This window comes from Cervus elaphus, chromosome 18, assembly GCF_910594005.1.
Source record: "Cervus elaphus chromosome 18, mCerEla1.1, whole genome shotgun sequence".
NCBI lineage: Eukaryota > Metazoa > Chordata > Mammalia > Artiodactyla > Cervidae > Cervus > Cervus elaphus.
In genome coordinates this window covers 111516256-111537361 of record NC_057832.1, presented here as the reverse complement: position 1 = coordinate 111537361, position 21106 = coordinate 111516256, and the positions used below count along the sequence as shown (strand labels likewise).

Here is a 21106-nt window from a genome sequence, read left to right as displayed (position 1 = left end):
TTTTGGAGTCCCCCAAAATAAAGTCTGCCACTGTTTCTACTATTTCCCCATCTATTTGCCATGAAGTGATGGGACTGGATGCCATGATCTTAGTTTTCTGAATGTTGAGCTTTAAGCCAACTTTTTCACTCTCCACTTTCATTTTCATCAAGAGGCTTTTTAGTTCCTCTTTACTTTCTGCCATAAGGGTGGTGTCATCTGCATATCTGAGGTTATTGATATTTCTCCTGGCAATCTTGAATCCAGCTTATGCTCCCTCCAGCCCAGCGTTTCTCATGATGTACTCTGCATATAAGTTAAATAAGCAGGGTGACAATAAACAGCCTTGACGTACTCCTTTTCCTATTTGGAACCAGTCTGTTGTTCCATGTCCAATTGCTTCCTGACCTGCATATAGGTTTCTCAAGAAGCAGGTCAGGTGCTCTGGTATGCCCCTCTCATTCAGAATTTACCACAGTTTATTGTGATCCACAGAGTCAAAGGCTTTGGCATAGTCAATAAAGCAGAAGTAGATGCTTTTCTGGAACTCTTTTGCTTTTTTGATGATCCAGCAGATGTTGGCAATTTGGTCTCTGGTTCCTCTGCCTTTTCTAAAACCAGCTTGAACATCTGGAAGTTCACAGTTCATGTATTGCTGAAGCCTGGCTTGGAGAATTTTGAGCATTACTTTACTAGCGTGTGAGATGAGTGCAATTGTGTGGTAGTTTGAGCATTCTTTGGCATTGCCTTTCTTTGGGATTGGAATGAAAACTGACTTTTTCCAGTCCTGTGGCCACTGCTGAGTTTTCCAAATTTGCAGGCATAATGAGTGCAACACTTTCACAGCATCATCTTTCAGGATTTGAGATACTACTACTGTGGGCAGGAATCCGTTAGAAGAAATGGAGTAGCCATCATGGTCAACAAAAGAGTCCAAAATGCAGTACTTGGAGGCAGTCTCAAAAACGACAGAATGATCTCTGTTCGTTTCCAAGGCAAACCATTCAATATCACGGTAATCCAAGCCTATGCCCCAACCAGTAATGCTGAAGAAGCTGAAGTTGAATGGTTCTATGAAGACCTACAAGACCTTTTAGAACTAACACCCCAAAAAAAGATGTCATTTTCATTATAGGGGACTGGAATGCAAAAGTAGGAAGTCAAGAAACACCTGGAGTAACAGGCAAATTTGGCCTTGGAGTACAGAATGAAACAGGGCAAAGGCTAATAGAGTTTTGCCAAGACAACGCACTGGTCACAGCAAACACCCTCTTCCAACAGCACAAGAGAAAACTCTACACATGGACATCACCAGATGGTCAACACCGAAATCAGACTGATTATGTTCTTTGCAGCCAAAGATGGAGAAGCTCTATCAGTTCAGTTCAGTTCAGTTGCTCAGTCGTGTCCCACTCTTTGCAACCCCATGAATCACAGCACACAGTCCATCACCAACTCCCGCAGTCTACCCAAACCCAAGTCCATCTAGTCAGTGATGCCATCTAGCCATCTCACCCTCTGTCATCCCCTTCTCCTCCTGCCCCCAATCCTTCCCAGCATTAGGGTATTTTCCAATGAGTCAACTCTTCGCATGAGGTGGCCAAAGTATTGGAGTTTCAGCTTCAACATCAGTCCTTCCAATGAACACCCAGGACTGGTCTCCTTTAGGATGGACTGGTTGGATCTTCTTGCAGTCCAAGGGACTCTCAAGAGTTTTCTCCAACACCACAGTTCAAAAGCATCAATTCTTCCGTGCTCAGCTTTCTTCACCATCCAACTCTCACATCCCTACATGACTACTGGAAAGACCATAGCTTTGACTAGGCGGACCTTTGTTCTATACAGTCAGCAAAAACAAAACCAGGAGGTGACCGTGGTTCAGATCATGAACTCTTATTGCCAAATTCAGACTTAAGTTGAAGAATGTATGGAAAACCATTCAGACCATTCAAATCCCTTATGATTATACAGTGAAGTGAGAAATAGATTTAAGGGACTAGATCTGATAGAGTGCCTGATGAACTATGGACAGAGGTTCATGACATTGTACAGGAGACAGGGATCAAGACCATCTCCATGGAAAAGAAATGCAAAAAAGCAAAATGGCTGTCTGAGGAGGCCTTACAAATAGCTGTGAAAAGAAGAGAAGCGAAAAGCAAAGGAGAAAAGGAAAGATCCATTTGAATGCAGAGTTCCAAAGAAAAGCAAGGAGAGATTAGAAAGCCATCCTCAGTGATCAATGCAAAGAAATAGAGGAAAACAACAGAATGGGAAAGACTAGAGATCTCTTCAAGAAAGTTAGAGATACCAAGGGAACATTTCATGCAAAATGGGCTTGATAAAGGACAGAAATGGTATGGACCTAACAGAAACAGAAGATATTAAGAACAGGTGGCAAAAATACACAGAACTGTACAAAAAAGATCTTCATGACCCAGATAATCACAATGGTATGATCACTCACCTAGAGCCAGACATCCTGGGATGTGAAGTCAAGTGGGCCTTAGAAAGCATCACTACGAACAAAGCTAGTGGAGGTGATGGGATTCCAGTTGAGCTATTTCAGATCTTGAAAGATCTAAGACTCACCCCATCCCATCTCTGTGATCAGTGGGTGGTACTGGGCTGACCCCAGGGTCTGCGTGTCTTGTGGGAAGCACAGAGAGTGCTTCTCTTGTAGCTCTAGGACACATACATCTTCTACAAAGGTTCTCATGCACCTCTGAACTCCCCTCCCCCAGGAGGCAAGTCTCCCAGCAGAGGAGCCTCGTGTCCATGGCTAGGATCATAGTAGGAATCGCTCTCCCAGCAATGGTTTCTGATGCGCAACAGCAAAGAGGATTGCAGACCATGGGCACCATTGACAACACCCACAGCCTGAGGGGCACCTTCTGCAGGAGATGGGGAACCCTCAGTCCAAATGTTTGACCTCTTGTTAATTTTGTTACATGGACAATGTGAACAGGCTCCAAACCCACTTGAGGGCTCTTAGGAAAGTGGAAGTTTAAGAAAACCATAAGGTTGCACTCCCTCCCTGTTGGTTGTTTGACCCGGGGTCACCCAGCTCTAGGGTCTGCAGACTCTATGGTTGGGTTGATGGAGACCTTCAGGAGGGCTTATGCCAAAGGGGACCTTCCAGGACTGCTGCTGGCAGTACCCCATCCCTGTGGTGAGCCTCTGCCAACCCAGGCCTCCACAGGAGACCCTCCAACACTAGCAGGTATGAGACTTCTCTGTTGGATTTAATTCAATCTCTGAGTCCAAAGACTGCCTCCAAACCCTGGCCCCATCGCTCCAGAGAAGCTGGGTCATGGAATCACATTACTTGCCAACTGAGTCCTCTGACATCAAGCTGGAACAAGACTGGGGCAAGCAGGACCCCCGAAGACCTGGAGGAGAATCAGGAAGTGATGCTGCCAGCAATTGTGGAATATATTTTTTTCATTTGACACTGAAGCACGTGCTTCAAAATTTTCATCAGAAATCAGTGGCTGTTTTTAATACTGATCTAGGATTATAAATTATTTAGCTATAATTATGTCTCTCCTTTCATGGGAAACTATCTTGCTGGCATCCTGTTATGTATCGAATATAGAAATCATTCTAACAACAAAGAAGAGAGAAGAAAGTGAAAAGGGAAAAGAAGAGAGTGAAAATTAAAAAAAAAAAAGATCAAGAAGAGAATGGTAGAGTTCTACACAAGGGTTGCAATTCTATCCATCTTATAAAGTTCTCTTGACATATATTCTCAAATTTTAATATGAACAAAAAACACCAGGGTCTTGGTAGAATTATATGCATTCCTATAACCCACCCCAGAAGTTTTGCCTTGAAATTCTGATGCTGTCTTAGAATTTACCTGTTTATTCTGTCCCTCAGGTGAGGCAAGTTGTCTCAGATCACAATACATTTTTTTTTCAAGCAAAGATTCTTAATAGGCTAAACTAACTGAAAAAGACACCTAATGCATTAAATTACATGTTAAAATTTAAGTAGAACAAGAATTTCCTGGGAAGTAGTATAGTAGTCACTCAGTCCTGTCCAACTCTTTGTGACCCCATGGACTGTAGTCCACCATGTCCCTCTGTCCATGGAATTCTCCAGGCAAGAATACTAGAGTGGGTTGCCATTCTCTTCTCCAGGGGATCTTCCCTACCTGGGGATCAAACCTGGGTCTCCTACATTACAGGCAGATTCTTTACTGTCTGAGCTACAGGGAAGCCTGGGAAAGGGAATATTTAATGGACAGATTTAGGTTCTGAAAATTGTATTAAAAGATAGATAGGAAACAAGAAACCTAATTGAAAATGATGTGAATGAAGCTGAAGGAAAAGAAATTTCCGGGGCCTAGGGTAAAATATAGTCAGTGTTGTCAAATGCTTCAAAGAGATTAGGCTGTAGAGAAACAAAAATAAGTCTTTATTTCAGCAAAATATATACTTCTAATATTTAGGAGTTTCTAATATTTAACAGTTTCATAAGAATGGAAATACCCCTTTAAAAAGCTGAAGATAGCACTCAAAGGAGTGACTCTTCTGTGACAAAAACAAAGTGCTGGTGATCAAGAGTAAGATCAGATTTGAAAAGGAGCAAAAATGGACACCAAGGAGCATTTCTCTTTGAGTTTCTGTTTCAGGGGGTCAGAATGAAATTTTGCCTGAGGAGAAAAAAAAAGAATTATATTTGAACTTCTGGGAGTAAGAAAATAGGTTCATCTTATATCAAAATAAGAACAGAAGTGATTGACTAGAAAGAGGAAATAAGCTTTTGTTACATGGTGCTAAATGATCAGAATTGTAAAAAGAAAGGATTGTTAGATTTTAACAGAGGGATTTTGAATTCCCTAACTGCTCCATGTCACAGCAATGACCTCCCCAGCTCCCTTCACTTACACTGATGTAGATTGTATTGTCCCTCATTACAACTTGGGTCAGATACCTGAGGGTTTTTCAATTATCTTGATTTCAGTTGTCTGCACATCAGGTATTTTTTTGCTGAGAACATATCAATCTGTCTCCTCCATCAACTCCATAGAAAATAATTAGTGACTGTGGGGTCTGACATGGTCACACTTAAAATTAACGTGTTTTTTGTGTTACCTGGATTTAATGCCTTAAAAAAGATATTAACCAGAGTCTTCACTTGGGCTGACATCATTCTAGAAACTAAAGATCTGCTCCCTTCTCTAGTTTCTTTCTGTTTTCCTAGGTTTTCTGTGTCCAGCAAATGCATTAATTCTTCTTCACACTCATGTGTGATGACCATCTCTTGGGTGTCCTGGCTTCCTAATTAAAGAATTCCTCTCTGCAATTTTTGATCTATAAAGTCAAAGTGACAGAGCCTCAGCTGCCATGTTGTTCAAAATAGCCCAACCCCTTTGGCTAATGTATTTTCCAAAAGCATGTTTTCAAGTAAAATAGGATCATCTTTTCCCCTATTTTCTAGATTTGGAATCTAACATGAGATAAAGTTGGTCCTTAATGTGGCTGGAGGGCTGACATCTGAATCTATAATCTTCTACTTACTATGAAAAAACGCTGATGTGGGAAAGACTGAAGGCAAGAGAAGGGGATGACAGAGGACAAGATGGTTGGATGGCATCACTGACTCAGTGGACATGAGTTTGAGCAGGCTCCGGGAGATGGTGAGGACAGGGAAGCCTGGCATGCTGCAGCCCATGGAGTGTAGTCCGCTCCGCAAAGAGTCAGACATGATTGAGTGACTGAACAACAGCTTACTATGAAATCTAAGAAATAGAGGAGACAGTTTATAACAAGGGAGAATAAATGAAGCCTACAACTTGGAAAAAGAAAGGAGTCATCAAATCTACCATATCACAGTTTTGGGACTTCATTCCAGAAGAATGCCTGTGTTCTTGTTTTAAGATTTTATAAGATACAATAATACATTTAGTCTTGAAAGAAATTTTCATATGGCTTAAGATTGCTCTAGTTCTTGTCTGTTATTTCCTTTCAACCTATTATACCACCTGCTTCCTGAGCTGAGCCTGGGTTGAGTTTGTGTATTAAGCTTAGCCAATATTTCTCACTGTGCAGTCACTGCTGGCACAGAAATACATAGCTGAGTCCTGCGGCTCTGTAGCCTGGATCTTCAGACTGCAAGGTGAGTCTGAGGGGCACTCAGCTAAAAATCTCTTCTTAGGCATCTCTTTATCATCCAAGACTTTATCATTTTGGAAGGAAATCAAGAACTTGAATTCTTTTGCCAGGATCTGTTGATACCAGAAAACATAAATATGTCCCTTTTCGGGAACACAATACATTTCCACATCCAGTCCTTTCCCTTGAACCAGGTGCCCTGGAGTCTGGGTGACTTCTGCCTCAAGGAAACCTGTGAAGAAAGCACACAGAAGTAGGAGACTCAGCCCTGGAGGGAGTCTGATGACCTGGATGAAAGGCTGAGAGCAGGGCACCGACCAGATCAAGACAGGGACTCACCTGCACCCAGGAGACAAAGGACAGTGAAGCAGGTGAATGTGGGGCACATGGCAGCATCAGGAAAAGGGCAGAGGCAAGTGGGTTTCTCTGAGGCTCTTTCATCCCCTGTGAGCGGCTCCTCTGTGATGTGGTCACTTCCTGGAACCCAGTGAAATGTATATAAAGACGTTTGCTTTTGCCACAAAGGAGTCACTCCTTTAGATGCCATCTTCAGCTTTTTCATGGTATATTTCCACTCTATCTATGCTTATAAAATTATTCCTCTACAGATTAGTATGGCATATTTACTAGGACAAAAACTTATTTTTTGAAATTATTTTATTTATTTAATTTCGGCTGTGCTGGGTCTTCATTGCTGGGCGGGCTTTTCTCTAGTTGCAGAGAATGGGGGCTACTCTCGATGTGATGTGTGGGCTTCTCATTGCGGTGGTGTCTCTTGCTTCAGAGCATGGGCTCAAGGGTGCTCAGGCTTCAACAATTGCAGCATATGTGCTCAGTAGTTGCATTTCCTGGGCTCTAGAGCACAGACTCAATAGTTGTGGTGTATGGGCATCGTTGCTCCACATCATGTGGGATCGAACCCATGTCTCTTGTATTGGCAGGTGGGTTGTTTACCACTGAGCAACCAGGGAAGCTCCCAAACTTAATTTTTTTCTCTGGCTGCTTGATCTCTTTGAAGCATCTGACAGCATTGACTGTAGACTATAGACACTAGGTCCTGGAAATCTTTTCCCTCAGCTTCATTCACATCATCTCCCATTAGATTTCTCATTTCCTGTCTGTTATTTTATTAAATGCAGTCACCAGAACCTAAATCTATCCATTAACTTTAGAATCCTACTCTGTACAAGTGAAAAAATAGAATATAGGAAACAACTGTACTCAGTCTTTGGAAAACAGACAGTACAAGACTGATTCTTCTGAAACCAGAAAAGAATGGGGGCAAATCTGTACACAGTGAGGAGGGATGATGTGAAGAGCCAACCCTGACGCTGGGAAAGATTGAAGGTGGGAGGAGAAGGGGATGACAGAGGATGAGATGGTTGGATGGCATCACTGACTCGATGGGCATGAGTTTGAGTAGACTCCAGGAGTGGGTGATGGACAGGGAGGCCTGGCGTGCTGCAGTCCATGGGGTCACAAAGAGTCAGACACATAACAAGTGTGAAAGGAAAAACAGAGAAGGTAAATGTTGTGATGAGACAGAGGTTAGAAGACAGAGGGAACCAAAGCAACTACAATTTAGGAGGAAGACTACCAGAGAGGAAGAAGCTACGCAAAAAACTCCAGAAACCTTTGTTTTGATTCAGGGGTAGTCTGTGTCTCTGTAGAATGGAACTAACAAACATCAGAAAGAAAGCACAGAAGAGATTCACCAGTACTCCCAGAATGGCCATGCTTTTGTTGTGGGACAAAATGAGGCTCAAGCTGGGGTTGGCAAATTATAATCCAGGGCCTGGCTACCTGTTTATGTGAACAGTTGTTCTGGGGTGAGAAGCACTTCCAGGATGACAGCGTGAGGAAGCTCTGAATACCTGATTTCCAAAGAAAATGGCATGATGTCTGAACATTTAGAAACAAGCATTTGCAGCCTTTGAAAACTGTCCCAAGAGCATACAGCAAATGGAGGAACAGTTACTCAAGAAAATCTCCTAAATCTTGGGAGAAGCCATGTGAGTCAGCAGCACTGAGCCGTGACTCTTGCCCTGTTGCTCTGTGATAGAAGCTCTAGCTCATGGGGCTGCGGTCCAGGACACAGGGGTCCCCGAGTTTCTCCTGGGGAGGGGCCAGCTGCCAACTGTGCTCCTCCCCTCCAGACCTGCGGTGTAGAAACTCTGTTCCTGGCAGTCCAGCCCAGAGGTCTGTGCTCCCTCCTTCCACCAGCACCTATTCAAAGGGCGGACTCTGTTCCAGAAATAACAGGCCAAGAACACAAGGCCCCAGTCTCCTTCTTTCTGACTTGCCCATAGGGTGGAGGTCCCATTCTGGGAGTGGGGGGGCAAGTCAAGAAGACACACCCCCCCCGGGGAACCCACTCAGAGAGCAGAAGGGTGTCATTCTAAGAGAAGTGAGCCACTGTCCCTGCCACCATGGTGAGCGGCAGGCCACGACGACACAGAGCTTCAGAGCTCTACTGTGACTTAAAGAAGGGCAGCCAAAGCCCTATGCTTCTTCCTTCCTCGCTTCCTTCCTTTTTCTCCCCTTCCTCCTTTCTTCCTTCCCTCTCTCCTTACAAGGTCAGATCTGCCTCCCAGTCAGATGGCCTCCCCAACCTCCTTGGCTTCCTTCCCACTTCTCTTCAACAGGCATTTTCTCTCAAAAAATATTGTTTCTAGAACTAATCTTGTACATCAGTTGAGTGGAGCATCTTTTCTTAACTATACACACAACCTAGTTAAGAATGTGTCCGTATGGAGGACAGTGTTGAGAGAGGAATAACCTTTATTACAGGCTCTTAGCTTCTGAAACAGTTCGTACCACTCCCCTCTCCACTTTTTCTTATCTTTCGTTCCTTTATTTTCTTTTGTTGGCTCGTATCATCTTTCCACCTTTCACCTGGGCCTGAAATGAGATGAGCCTGTGGTTTTCACTTCTCCCCTCCTTTTATTCAAGAGGAGGTGGAATATTTGGGGAAGGAAAGGGGGCTCTCATCTGCCGCCCCCCTGGTGGAATTCTTTGGCCATTGCACTCAAGATGAGTCAGTTTTCTAGACTGTACCATGGAGCCATAAAATGTGAGCGGCCTTAGATTAATTGGGGCCCAACGTCTCATTTTATAGAGGAAAAATTTGATATCTGGGTAGATGAATAAATAGACAAAGGGTTTAATCACTCATAAGAAAAGCGGTGCAAATGCATGCTGGGTTAAGGAAGAGGAAAGTAGAACATGGAAGTTAGATGGTGGGTGACTCAGATGCCAGTTTTCAGCTTCTCTGACTTTTACCTAACATCACCAGAACTGGATCTAGGGCAGTACTTCTTGGTCTCTTGATTAAAGACTTGGACACCTGTGATATTGGTGCCTATATGCAGTGATGTAATACATTACTGCATAGTAAGAATATCTGTGTCCTTCAGCATTAAAACAGGGACACAGCATTAAAACATTCTCATCTTTGGAATCAGGCATCTCACAGCTAGCAGATGCCAATTCCTTTCTGCACTGATGAACTTTATTCACTCATGCATCCACTTATTTAATCAGTCACCATAAATATTTCAACCTAGTAAAGGACATAAGACACATACTGGCTTTCAGAAAGCTGTTCATAGTAGAGTGCAGAAATCCCTTTTGTTTCAAACAAACTGTGGTGTTTGGTATTTTTATTAATATTAAAAAGACAGGGCAAACTCTAGTAATTTTAATACATCTTCCACAGTGCTGCTTCTCCATTTTGACATGAGACCTATTTGTGCCACTTAAATGGTTCATAGATGGATTTATACCAGGAAAAATAGATAGAGGCACTGTGCATAATGCATGTCCCAGGCAATTCACGTGTCTTCAAATCTGGCACAAATTTTTAGCAGTTCTAATTTTCCCCGGGCTTCCCTGGTGGGTCAGTTGGTAAAGAATCCGCCTGCAATGCAGGAGACCCAGCTTAGTGCAGGAGACCTGGGTTTGATCCCTAGGTTGGGAAGAGGAGAAAGAAATGCACTCCAGTATTCTTGCCAGGGAAATCCCATGGACAGAGGAGTCTGATGGGCTACAGTCCATGGGGTTGCAAGAGTCAGACACGACTTAGCAACTAGACCATCACCATCAATTTTCCCTACTTGATAAGAAAACAGTGAGACTGCATTCACACGCTTAGGAGGGCAGTTTCCTCTAATGGCGAGAATGCAGGGGAATGGTGTTACCTCTTGCCTGGGTCTGTCCTTAAACATGTTTCTGACTCAACCACTCGGACTTTAAAAGAAACAACCAAGAAAAAAGGTTCTATTACTCTACTGAAGAGAACAGAAGGGGTGATCCAGGGAAATTACCACCAACTGAATATTGGGTGAGATTAACCACTTTTCCACTCCTGGCATAACTGTTAATGGCTTTTGTAGGTTTAGATTCAACTTCTATCTACAGAGGAGATAATGACAGCCTTAAACCACTTCCTCTTGTGGTTGCCGGGGGGAAGGCAGGTCTAGAGGGGACTCGGCTCTGGGAAGCAGAGGTTTATGAACAGAGGGGAGGGAAGGCTTCAGCTCTGTGTCTCTGCTGCTGGCACAATGATACACAGCTGAGTCCCCCAGGCCTGCCGAGCGGATGTCAAGAGAACAGAAAGAGGTGTTAGGCCGGCTGGACTGGAAGTTCTCAGAGGTGGTTTTTTCCCTGGTGATTTGTTTATCATAGTAGTACAACAGCAGTTTTGGTGCTTGGCTTGGCTTCTGTTGGTACCAGTACATGACATCATGCTTCATATTCTGAGAACAGCTCAGGTTCACTGGTTTTCCCATCCCGGTAACCAGGTATCTTGGGTTCTGAATGACCATGGCTCCCACGTGACCTGCGGAAGAGGAGGAAGGTTTAGAGACGGAGTGCAGAAGAGGGTCATGTTGTTGCCTTAAACGAAATGCACAGAACTGGGGACAAGCTTTAGAGACGTCCTTTCTGACCAGGACTTACCTGCTCCCAGGAGACACAGGGCCATGCAGAGAAGAAGCCTGAGCTCCATGGCAGGGCTGGGACAGGAAGGAGACCTCTGTTCCAGACTCTGGTCTCTGGGTTGAGAGACAGACAGGCAGTCTGCCTGTGACGTCAATGTCAGCAGCACAAGGACACCCTCACTGATAATGCACACAGCTTCCTGCTTGACAGGGGCATCTGGGCTTGGCCGGATCAGGTATAGAGTAAAGGTGATGTTCCCTTATCTGCCCCTGTTCCCACATCTGCCCCATTCCATCCTGGCCTCTCCATCTCACTCATTTCTTTTTTCCTATAGGATAGTTCAGAGGTCCCTCAGCACGTGAATGTGTGTGCTGTGCTAAGCCATGCAGTCATGTCTGACTCTTTGTGACTCATGGACCCTAGCTCACCAGGCTCTTCTGTCCATGGGGTTCTCCAGGCAAGAGTACTGGTGTGGGTAGCCACTTCCTTCTCCAGAGGATCTTCCCAACCCAGGGATCGATCCTGCATCTCTTGCATCTCCTGCAGTGACAGGTAGGTTCTTTACCGCTAGCAACCTGGGAAGCCCCCAACATGTGAATAGCTTTTGCTGAAGTCTTGTTGAGATAATGTCTGTGTTTTGTCCTCCTCATCGCAGATGGATGACTGATGCTTGCAAACTCTCTTCTCCTCACCATGCAGAAACCAGGTCCTGGAATCTCTCTATTTATGACCACTTTTCAGAGAGCACCAAAGAAATATGTACACCTTTTAGCCATCAGTGACAACAGAATGTCTCCTTATGGCCAGTAGAAATGTGCCTAGAAGCAGCCTTCCTACACTGGTCTGAGCAAATCTGGGCGAAGGGTGAAGGTGAGTCACGTCAGGGCTTAGAGCTGTATCCAGGCCCTCATTCTGCTCTGACTGCATCTGGAAGGATCAGGCCACCACACCAGTGAACTAGCCTCACCAAGATGCTGGCGCCCTAGTGCAGCCACTGGACCCGACCTCACACATGGTCGGGAGGGGCTGACACACATTAACATTTAGCACTAACCCGTGCTTTTTACGTTAGAAAAATCAGACCCTACAGATAAAGGAAAATTATCCTGATGATAATGGATCTGGTTATTCCACTCAAAAATGAACTTTTTAAAATATTTGATAATGGATGTGTGCTAGACAAATGTAACTTAAACTTACCATCTCCTTTATCAGGGAGCAAACTAAAAGAGTAAATGCATTTTGAGTCACGATTTTTATTTCTATCAGGGACACTTGTGTATGATGTAATAAGGGATATAAAGATGTGGCTACAATCAGCATCACAATTCTTTTTAGATCAGAGCACCAAGGTAGGCAAGAAACCCACTGTGTTTTACATCAGGATCACACACACACACACACACACACACACACACACAAATCGATTTGCATATGAATTGGGAGTTTGGGACTAGCAGATGCAAACTAGTATGTATAGAATGGATAGACAAAAAGACCCACTATACAGCACAGGAAACTTTATTAAATATCCTGTGATGAAGCATAATGGAAAGAATATGAAAAGAATGTAATGTATATGTGTGTGTGTAACTCGAGTTACTGCTGTACAATAGAAATTAACACAACATTGCAAATCATCTATATTTCAATAAGATAAATTAAAGCAAATAAATTTGCATAGATTGACTTCTCTATGAGGAGCCCCAGGAGTCTCCCAAGTCGCAGATATCCCCAGTTAAATTTTTTAAAAATACTCTTGAGTTTCAGTGGTTAATTCCAGTTCTTCCCCTTCTCTCTTCCTTGGGGAGGCGGCACAGAGAAAGACTGACTAGTCCAGGGCTGCCTGACTTGAGAGGAGTGGATAGGATGTGGTTTTGCACAGCAAGGATGGAACTCTGAAGCGCTGTGTCTCGGCTGCTGGCACAGAAATAAACTCCCAAGTCACCCAGCTCCTCAGAGTGGACCCTCATCGTAGAAGACCTCCCTTCCGTCCTTTCTGCTGTGAATCGGCCTTTGGGCATCCCCGGGTTGTCCTGCACAGACTCTCTTATGAAGTAAATCAGAAGCTTCATTTCTTTCCCCACAGCATGGTAGTACCAAAAGAGAGAATCATGTCCAGAAATAGGGTCACAACGCAGATTCACAGCCTGCTTCTTCTCTATGACCCTGTGGCTGGGGGACTGGGTGACTTCAGGTGATATGTACCCTACGGGAGAAGACAAGAACATACGTGGCCGGGATAGACAGGAAAAAGGCCCCGTGGAGACGTTCGTGTTTCTGAGGACTCACTTGCTCCCAGGAGACACAGCGATGCTAAGCGGAGAAGGCTGGAGAGCATGGCAGGATCCAGAGGAAGATGAGAGCTTTTCCGGATGAGGGAACTTGCGTGTAGGAGCAGAAATGAAAGCAGATCCATGTCTCTGGGTCCCTATGTGGGCTGGCGCTGACATCACCCTGTGAGCAGGCGTCCACGGTCTCAGTGGCTCCCTCTAGGGAAACAGAAGCATAGAAGAAAGAGCACGCTTATTTTTCCCCAAAGAAGGCTGCCTTTGAGGGATGATCAGGAAAACCTGACATCAAAAAAACTGGCCTGTTTATGCATTTAACTAGGTATTGACCTCCTATGGGTTCGACCTTTGCCTCTGTGGTTACCTTGCTACTTCCTCTTCTATTTGTATCAAATCTCCTCTGCCTCCCTCTGATAAAGATACCCATGGTCTTATTAAGGCCCAGTTGGATAATCCCAGATAAATGCCCCTTCTCAAAGTCTTAACTGAATCACATCTATAAAGTCCATTTTTGCCACAACATCCATAGGTTCCAGGGATGAATATATGGGTGTCTTTGGGACGGTGGGGTGGGCCGGAGGTCATTATTCAGCCTGCCACACAATACAAAATGTTCTGCTGATCAGTTGGGGAATTTTTATGGGTGTCATTTCCCCATAATACTAAATGAATCAACTTGAGCCCTTTGTATATAAATCTGCAACACATTCTCTTCACTGTTAGGCGTCAGTGTTTGTCAGCTCGCAGCAGCTGGCGATGGCAGAGTCAGTGACCCCAGTGTGCGTGGCGGCTGTGTGCGGAGGGGACAGAAGGGGCGCCTCAGAGAAGCAGGGGGCCAGCCCTGGTGGTGGATTTCCACATTGCAGGCTTCTGCTTGGCCTACATTGCCCTGCCCGATGTTCAGAAAGCATTGGAGCACTCAGCAGCAGCTGAGTTTGGATCTGTCCGAGTGCTCTGAGCCTGGGGAACAGGACAATTAACAGCAACATCCCTTGTTGGTATAGCAGGGACTCTGGAGATTCAACACTGGAGAACCTATTTCCCATGAGTTGTACAGATATTATGGTTCCTCTCCACCTTTCATCCAATTTCCCCTGTTGTAAACATCATGCATAAGCATGATTCTTTGCTTAGAACCAAGGATTTAACATACACACAAGTCAGCTACAGGCTAAACTCAGATTTCCCTCTTTTTTCTACTGTTCTGTTCCAAGATCTAATCCAGGACACCACAGAACATTTAGATGACCTGTCTTCTTAGATTCCTTCAAGCCATGAGAGTTTCTTAGTCTTTTCTTGTTGTGAATGATTTTGACACTTTTGAGAATCGTGTGTGCATGCTCAGTTGCTTAGTCATGTCCAACTCTGTGTGACTCTCTGGACTGTAGCCCACCAGGCTCCTCTGTCCATGGAATTCTCCAAGCAAGAATGCTAGAGTGGATTGCCATGCCCTTCTCCAGGGGATCTTCCCAACTTAGGGATTAAACCCACGACTCTTATGTCTTCTGCATTGGCAAGGAGGTTCTTTACCAGTAGCACCACCTGGGAAGCCCTTTTGAGGATCACCAGTCAAGTATTTTGTAGAAGCCCTTTCAAACTGAGTTTATCTGATGGTTATATAATCACTTGAAAGCCCAGTGGGTGAGATTTACCCTTAGCCTTGGACTGTGAGGAGGAGGAGAAGGGGATTACAGAGGACAAAATGGTTGGATGGCATCACTGAATCAATGGACATGAGTTTGTGCAAGCTCCGGGATGTGGTGAAGAACAGGGAAGCGGGGCGTGCTACAGTCCATGGGGTTGCAGAGAGTCGGACATGACTGAGTGATCAAACAATGACAACAACAAATGGACTGTCAGCCTCTGTGGGAAATGTGTGAGAAATGCCAGAAACCAAGCCCTCTACTGCCTTCCCCTCACGTGTTTCCTAATGTGATGGGTTGTTTCATTCTGCTCTTGCCTTCCCTAGGGTCATTAGAACACTGAGGTGCTGGGCTGCTAGGGGTGAAGCCTAGGAAGACAGCTGATGACGCTAGGGCCTGAGCCGGAAGGGGAAGCAGAGGTTTTCTGCTCAGGAAGGAGCGATTCTGCGGCGCTGTGTCTTTGCTGCTGGCACAGAGGTACGTGGCCGAGTCCCCAGGATCAGTGGGCTGGATCTTCAGAGTGGAGAGTGACGCGTTAGGCATCTTAGCTGAGAATCGGTCCTTGGGCATCCCCGACTCATCCACAGGCTCTTGGTTGTTGAAATAAATCAGTAACTCCAGTCCCCGCACTGAGGTCTGTCTGTACCAATAAAGGGCAGCGTGGCTTTTAATCGGCTCACAACTCAGAGTGACTGCCTGTCCCTTTTCTGTCACCTCATGCCTAGGGGTCTGGGTGACTCCAGCATCTGTGGGCCCTGTGGAGAGGGACAGAGTTTGGGGACAGAATAAGAAGCATGATTGGAATCATAACGGGAAATATCCAAGAATGCAGATTATTTCTGGGGACGTACCTACTCCCAGAAGACACAGGGCCACACAGCAGAGGAGCATGGTGGCCATGGCGATGCCAGCAGGAGGATGCTTCACCCAGATGGGGCTCTTGTGGGTGTGAACAGAAAGGTGGGGCTTCTGAGTCCTCCGCAAGGCGGAGAGGGACCTGGCAGGGACACAACACTCTGACCCTGCTCAGGGGACCTCCTTCCAAAGGTGAGCGTTCATTCTCTGCAAGAGACCGACTGAACAGGTCCCAGCTCTTCTAGGGTGTACTGGCTCATTCACAGACCCCCCAGGCACCTTCTCCAGCTGCCGCCTCTCCCAGCCCTGGTGTTCCCACCCCTCTGGCCTTCTCCGATGTGTCATATGTCAATGGTCCATTAAATGTTTCTGCTTAAATGTACCACCAGCACCACAAATTCCAGACATCAGTAAATTACTCTTTACATATTAAGACCTTCAACATGCCTCTTGCTGGCATTCCCTATCACCTGGATATAGAAAATCAAAATAAATCCTTGCCGAGTTAGAGCTTTGCCACAGATTCCTCCCAAAGCCTTTGTACTTGGCCACTGTGCTCATCTCTAAGGGGCATAAATGGAAGCCCTGGAAAGAGACTGGCTTGTGAAGATTTTATTCCCAGCAAAAGCTAGAGACCAATGCCCTTATGCTGCATAATCCCCAGCCCGCAGCACAGGGCCTCTGTATGTCTGCACCTTTTCCATGAAGGGGCTCCATCTTACCTCATAAAAAGAAAGAGAATGTGTCAGTCACTCAGTTGTGTCTGGCTCTTTGCGACCCCGTGGACTATAGCCTGCTAAGCTCCTCTGTCTATGGGATTCTCCAGGCAAGACTACTAGAGTGGGTTGCCATTTCCTTCTCCAGGGGTTCTTCCCAATCCAGGGATTGAACCTGGGTCTCCTGCATTGCAGGCAGTTTCTTTACTGTCTGAAACACCAGGGAAGCCATCTTACCTCTGTGGTGAACCTCAGAATTGCCTTAATCCTGCAGGTCCTCGTGTGGGTTGTGCAGTGAAAAATGAGGGCTTCGACCTTCTTTGAGGAACCGTAATAAAGCTCTCTCAGTCCATTCTAACCCTCTTCAACCCCTAGCAAAGCTCTAAAAGGTTCTTTGATGGTTAACACTTGACTCTCCTTGTACTAAGGCAACCAATACTCATAAATGAACTCTTTCTGGTGGTGAGGATGAGACTCTGGAAAACGACCCAGTTCTTGGGGGTATGGAGTGTAGTAAGATTCTACAGAGGGCATGGAAAACATTAGCTCCATGTCTTGGCTGTTGGCACAGAGACACATTCCTCAACTCCCCAAACTTGGGAGTCTGTCAAGAGACAGAAACATATGACTGCCTACTTGGAAATATTATGATAGTGAAACTTTCTTGGTTTTATAGAATCAGCAGTGCCCACTCCCTGGTCCAGTGTTTACTTGCTTCAGGAGAGCATCTTGCAACCTGAGGTTGAAGAACGCAGAGCTGGACACAGGGTTTTTTGTTGCTGTTGCTTAGTTGCAAAGTCATATCTGACTCTTGCAATCCCTTGGACTGCAGCCTGCCAGGATCCTCTGTCCATGGGATTTTCCAACAAGAATATTGAGTGGGTTGCCATTTCCTTCTCCAGGGGATCTTCCCAATTCAGGGATCGAACCCATGTCTCCTGCATTGACAGGCAGATTCTTTAGGAGGGGCAATAACAGCAGAGACAAATAGAAAACATTGCAAGTCAGGACACAGCATTCAGCATGTGAGTTTTCTGACTCCTATCCAGGACTTATCTTCTGTAGAATACAAAATGTTGTGAAACAGAGAAGCTGTGAGACTACAACAAGTTCAGAATATGAGTGAGCCAGTTACCTCTTAAGTGCTCCAATCTCTAGTGGAGAGAAAAATCAGTCTTAGGGTCACCCCAGGCCCTGGTACATTTTCTGCTTATACAGACACACTTTTGGACTTCTGAAGGCTCGGGGCCCCTCTAACTCAGAACATTGTCAAGCTGTCCTCCTTGGGGCCCTGCCATAAAGGCCCCCAACAGTGGTAGGATGGGACCAGGCTGGGTTTAGAGGGAAGCCCATTCCAATAGCTTCTCTTATGTCCTGACACAGGAACTGTTTTGCTTTCCTTCTATCAGGACACAAAAATTTACCATCTCCTTTTCCTACCACATCTTGACAGGCTCAAGAGGTGCCCCCCTGGAGCAGAGAGAAATGACCTTGGGGACTTATTTTCTAAATTTTTTCAGTAATTTAGCAGAGAGCTGGCTCGATGATCTGCATTAGCTTACAGAAAAACAAGATCTTCCTTTCCATTAAGGCCATTTCTTTAACCATTAAGGGGACATCTCTTAAAGTCACCAAGATGTCCCCTACTCAGCCCTCTCGTTCCACAGAATACTTGCAGTATCATGAGGCATCTACTAGAATATTGCCCATACTCTTTGCAATCTACCTATGACCCACCTAAACACACATCTCTGTGGGTTAATGAGACTTGGGTTGAGGATAAAGGGGGATGGGAATCACACAGGTTCTGTTTCTTGTGCACTTGTCTCACACACACACATATAAATTTGGACTGCATGGTGTTAACGATTCATGTATCACTGGCTCCTTTACATGGCAACCATCCCAGAAAATGAAATGGAAGGAAAATGAAATGGAAATGAAAAGGAAAGTCACTCAGTCGTGTCCGACTCTTTGCAACCCCATGGACTGTACAGTCCATCCAAGGCTTGCCTCTGAGTCTGTGCTCACTGTGGGTCTTCACCCATTTGCACAAGAATAGACGTCGTTGGTCCCTACCTTTCTGTCTCCAACACCTGCTCAGTGTCTGCAAATCAGGTTCGTGATTCAGAGACCATGAGATTTAGAGCTTCTCTCTAACCCCCACTGTCAGGCAGTTCTCCCAGTTCTTCCAGCAAGCCACCAAGGAATGTGGAACCACAGCATCTCCTGGTGGCCATCTGGGCAGGGTCACTAGAAATGAACTTTTGGCAAGACCCAAGGTGAACTCCGCTTGTTACATTGGTATATAGACAATGGGGAGTTATTTGTGTTTGTGTTTTAGAAGTTCAAAAATAATCCTGTTTCTCGGATAAAACACTTGAGAAAGAGAGAGACTGAAGTCAAACCAAAATTCAAACATCAGCATTGGCTCCAGTAAAGGCGGGGCTAAGATGTGTCGCCGAGTGGTAGCTCGTATCCCCTGAGATGAATGTACACCCCTGACTACTGTTTCCCCAGCAGCCAGTCTTCCCCACTGAATACAGTCTGCTCACTAATTTTACCGTAATTCTGAGCCAGGAGAATAGAAAGCATCTTCCTTGCAGACAGAAGACAAACAGAAGATAGAAGTAGGAAGATTTGGTCTGACCTGCTGAGTTCCTCCTTTAAAAAATCTCTAATCAGTAACTCAGTTCTCTTACCAAAGAGAAGAGGGAGGGGATGGCAGAGGGGCTAGGGTATTGCTCCAGGAACTCCCAGAGACGAAAGTGGGCAATAGATATTTCCCTGAGATTCTCAAGATTTATGTTCTCTCAACACCTTGAACTCGACCATTGTGTCCACGATCAACAAGAGATGAGCCATCTGGTAGGATAAGTCTATTCCCACCTTCTTAAGGGGCTCCCCCCAGTATTAATTACTGCTCTTTGGGATCTACTCCTGGAGCCACAGGGGGCAATTAAGCTGGGCCTCACAGGACATGAAATGGTGCACAGCAGTATAGTAACTAAAGAACTCACAGGCCAGGCTGGCGGAAACACTGGGAATCAGCTCTCCGTTTCCCTTTCCCTCTCCAGTCTCTCCTGCTGTATTTCCCATTATGACCAAACAGAGGTTCCAGGACACACTTACATGACATCATAGGGACTTCCGAGGTGGCTCAGTGGTTAAGACTTCAGCTTCCAATGCAGGGGTATGGGTTTGATCCCTATCCAGGGAGGTAAGGTCGCACATGCTTCAAGGCCAAACAACCAAGAGATAACACAGAAGCAATGTTGTAACAAATTCAATAAAGACTTTAAAAATGGTCCACATCCAAAAGAAAAAACCTTTAAAAAAAATGACATCATGATGAGCTACCAATGATTAAATGCCAATACTCAAAGTCGCCCCAAACTTAAATAAGTACTACTTCCGTTATGAAATTCTAGAAAACAGCAATCTAAGTCATTAATTTTTTTTCATCAATTCACACTCTTTTTTCAAATCTGGAATGCTCCAGGCTTTGAATAGTATTTCCATTACAGCATTTTATTTCTACAAGAAAGATCCCAATTTAATCATCTTATTTCCCTTTGTGATTACCTAATCCTTTAAGAAAGATTTAATTGAAGTTCTCAAAATTATAAATACCTTTAAAATTCATTCTGTCTCTCCTCAGACACAGTGGTGTTAGCAGCAGTCACTGGAATTGAATACCTTCTTTAATGTTATGTTTGTATCCTGGCCCAAATCATTAATTTCTTTAATATGTTCTTCTAGATTTTTTTAATCTCTGCTGTCTTCCCTAGTGAGAAATGTGAAATTAAGCTCTGAGTCTTCTAAAACAAACACTATTAAAACAAATATTGCATATCTTCAATTTCCTCTGTTGAGCAACCCCATCTACAAGGCATTCTCTTGTTTTGCATACTTTTGCTTTAATATATCCTGTTTTTTCCTAAACCTTTCATAGGAATCATAATTTTGTAAGTGTATTAGGCATGGCCCTTTAAAATAACCTATAGATAATGTTCGTACAATAATGTGAACATTTTCAATTCAATCCCTTCCAATACTGTCCAGATTGTACTTAGCCCTTCAGTCAGGTTGATTTTCAGAGTCATTCCTATCTTCCCTGTGACCTCTGAGACTGTGCATTTATTTCTCAAGGACTTTGCTTTGTGTGCGCTTAGTAGCTCAGCCGTGTGCCACTCTTTGTTGCATGGACCACAACCTACCAGGGTCCTCTGTCCACGGGGATTCTCTAGGCAAGAATACTGGAGTAGGTTGCCATGTCCTCCTCCAGAGAATCTTCCCAAAGGGCTTTGGTGGGCCCAGTTATCTTGTCAACTTAGGTAACAACTAAGAAAACAGTTCTGTCTTTTCTAACAACTTTGAGAGCAGTTGAGCCCAAATGCATTCCCCCTTCCCTTTAAAATCTGTCTCTCCTGACTGGAGGCTGCCTTTTCCTTCCACATAAGCACACTGAGCCTTCTAAGATTTTAGCACTTTTCCTAAAGATGTATCTTTCTTTCTCTAGTTTAGTGAACCTATAATTTCGATTTTGTTTATTAGTGGTT

The 21106-nt window shown here is 44.8% G+C and overlaps 2 gene segments (V, D, J or C); both read right to left on the bottom strand.

The window, feature by feature from the left end:
• Positions 1-10534: 10534 nt before the first annotated feature.
• LOC122673922 lies at positions 10535-11178 on the bottom strand. The segment is given in 2 exon segments: positions 10535-10938; positions 11058-11178. Coding segments are annotated over 2 exon segments (453 nt in total).
• A 2871-nt stretch (positions 11179-14049) lies between these two features.
• Positions 14050-15898, bottom strand: LOC122673921. The segment is given in 3 exon segments: positions 14050-14120; positions 15291-15728; positions 15825-15898. Coding segments are annotated over 3 exon segments (558 nt in total).
• Between the last annotated feature and the right edge of the window lie 5208 nt (positions 15899-21106).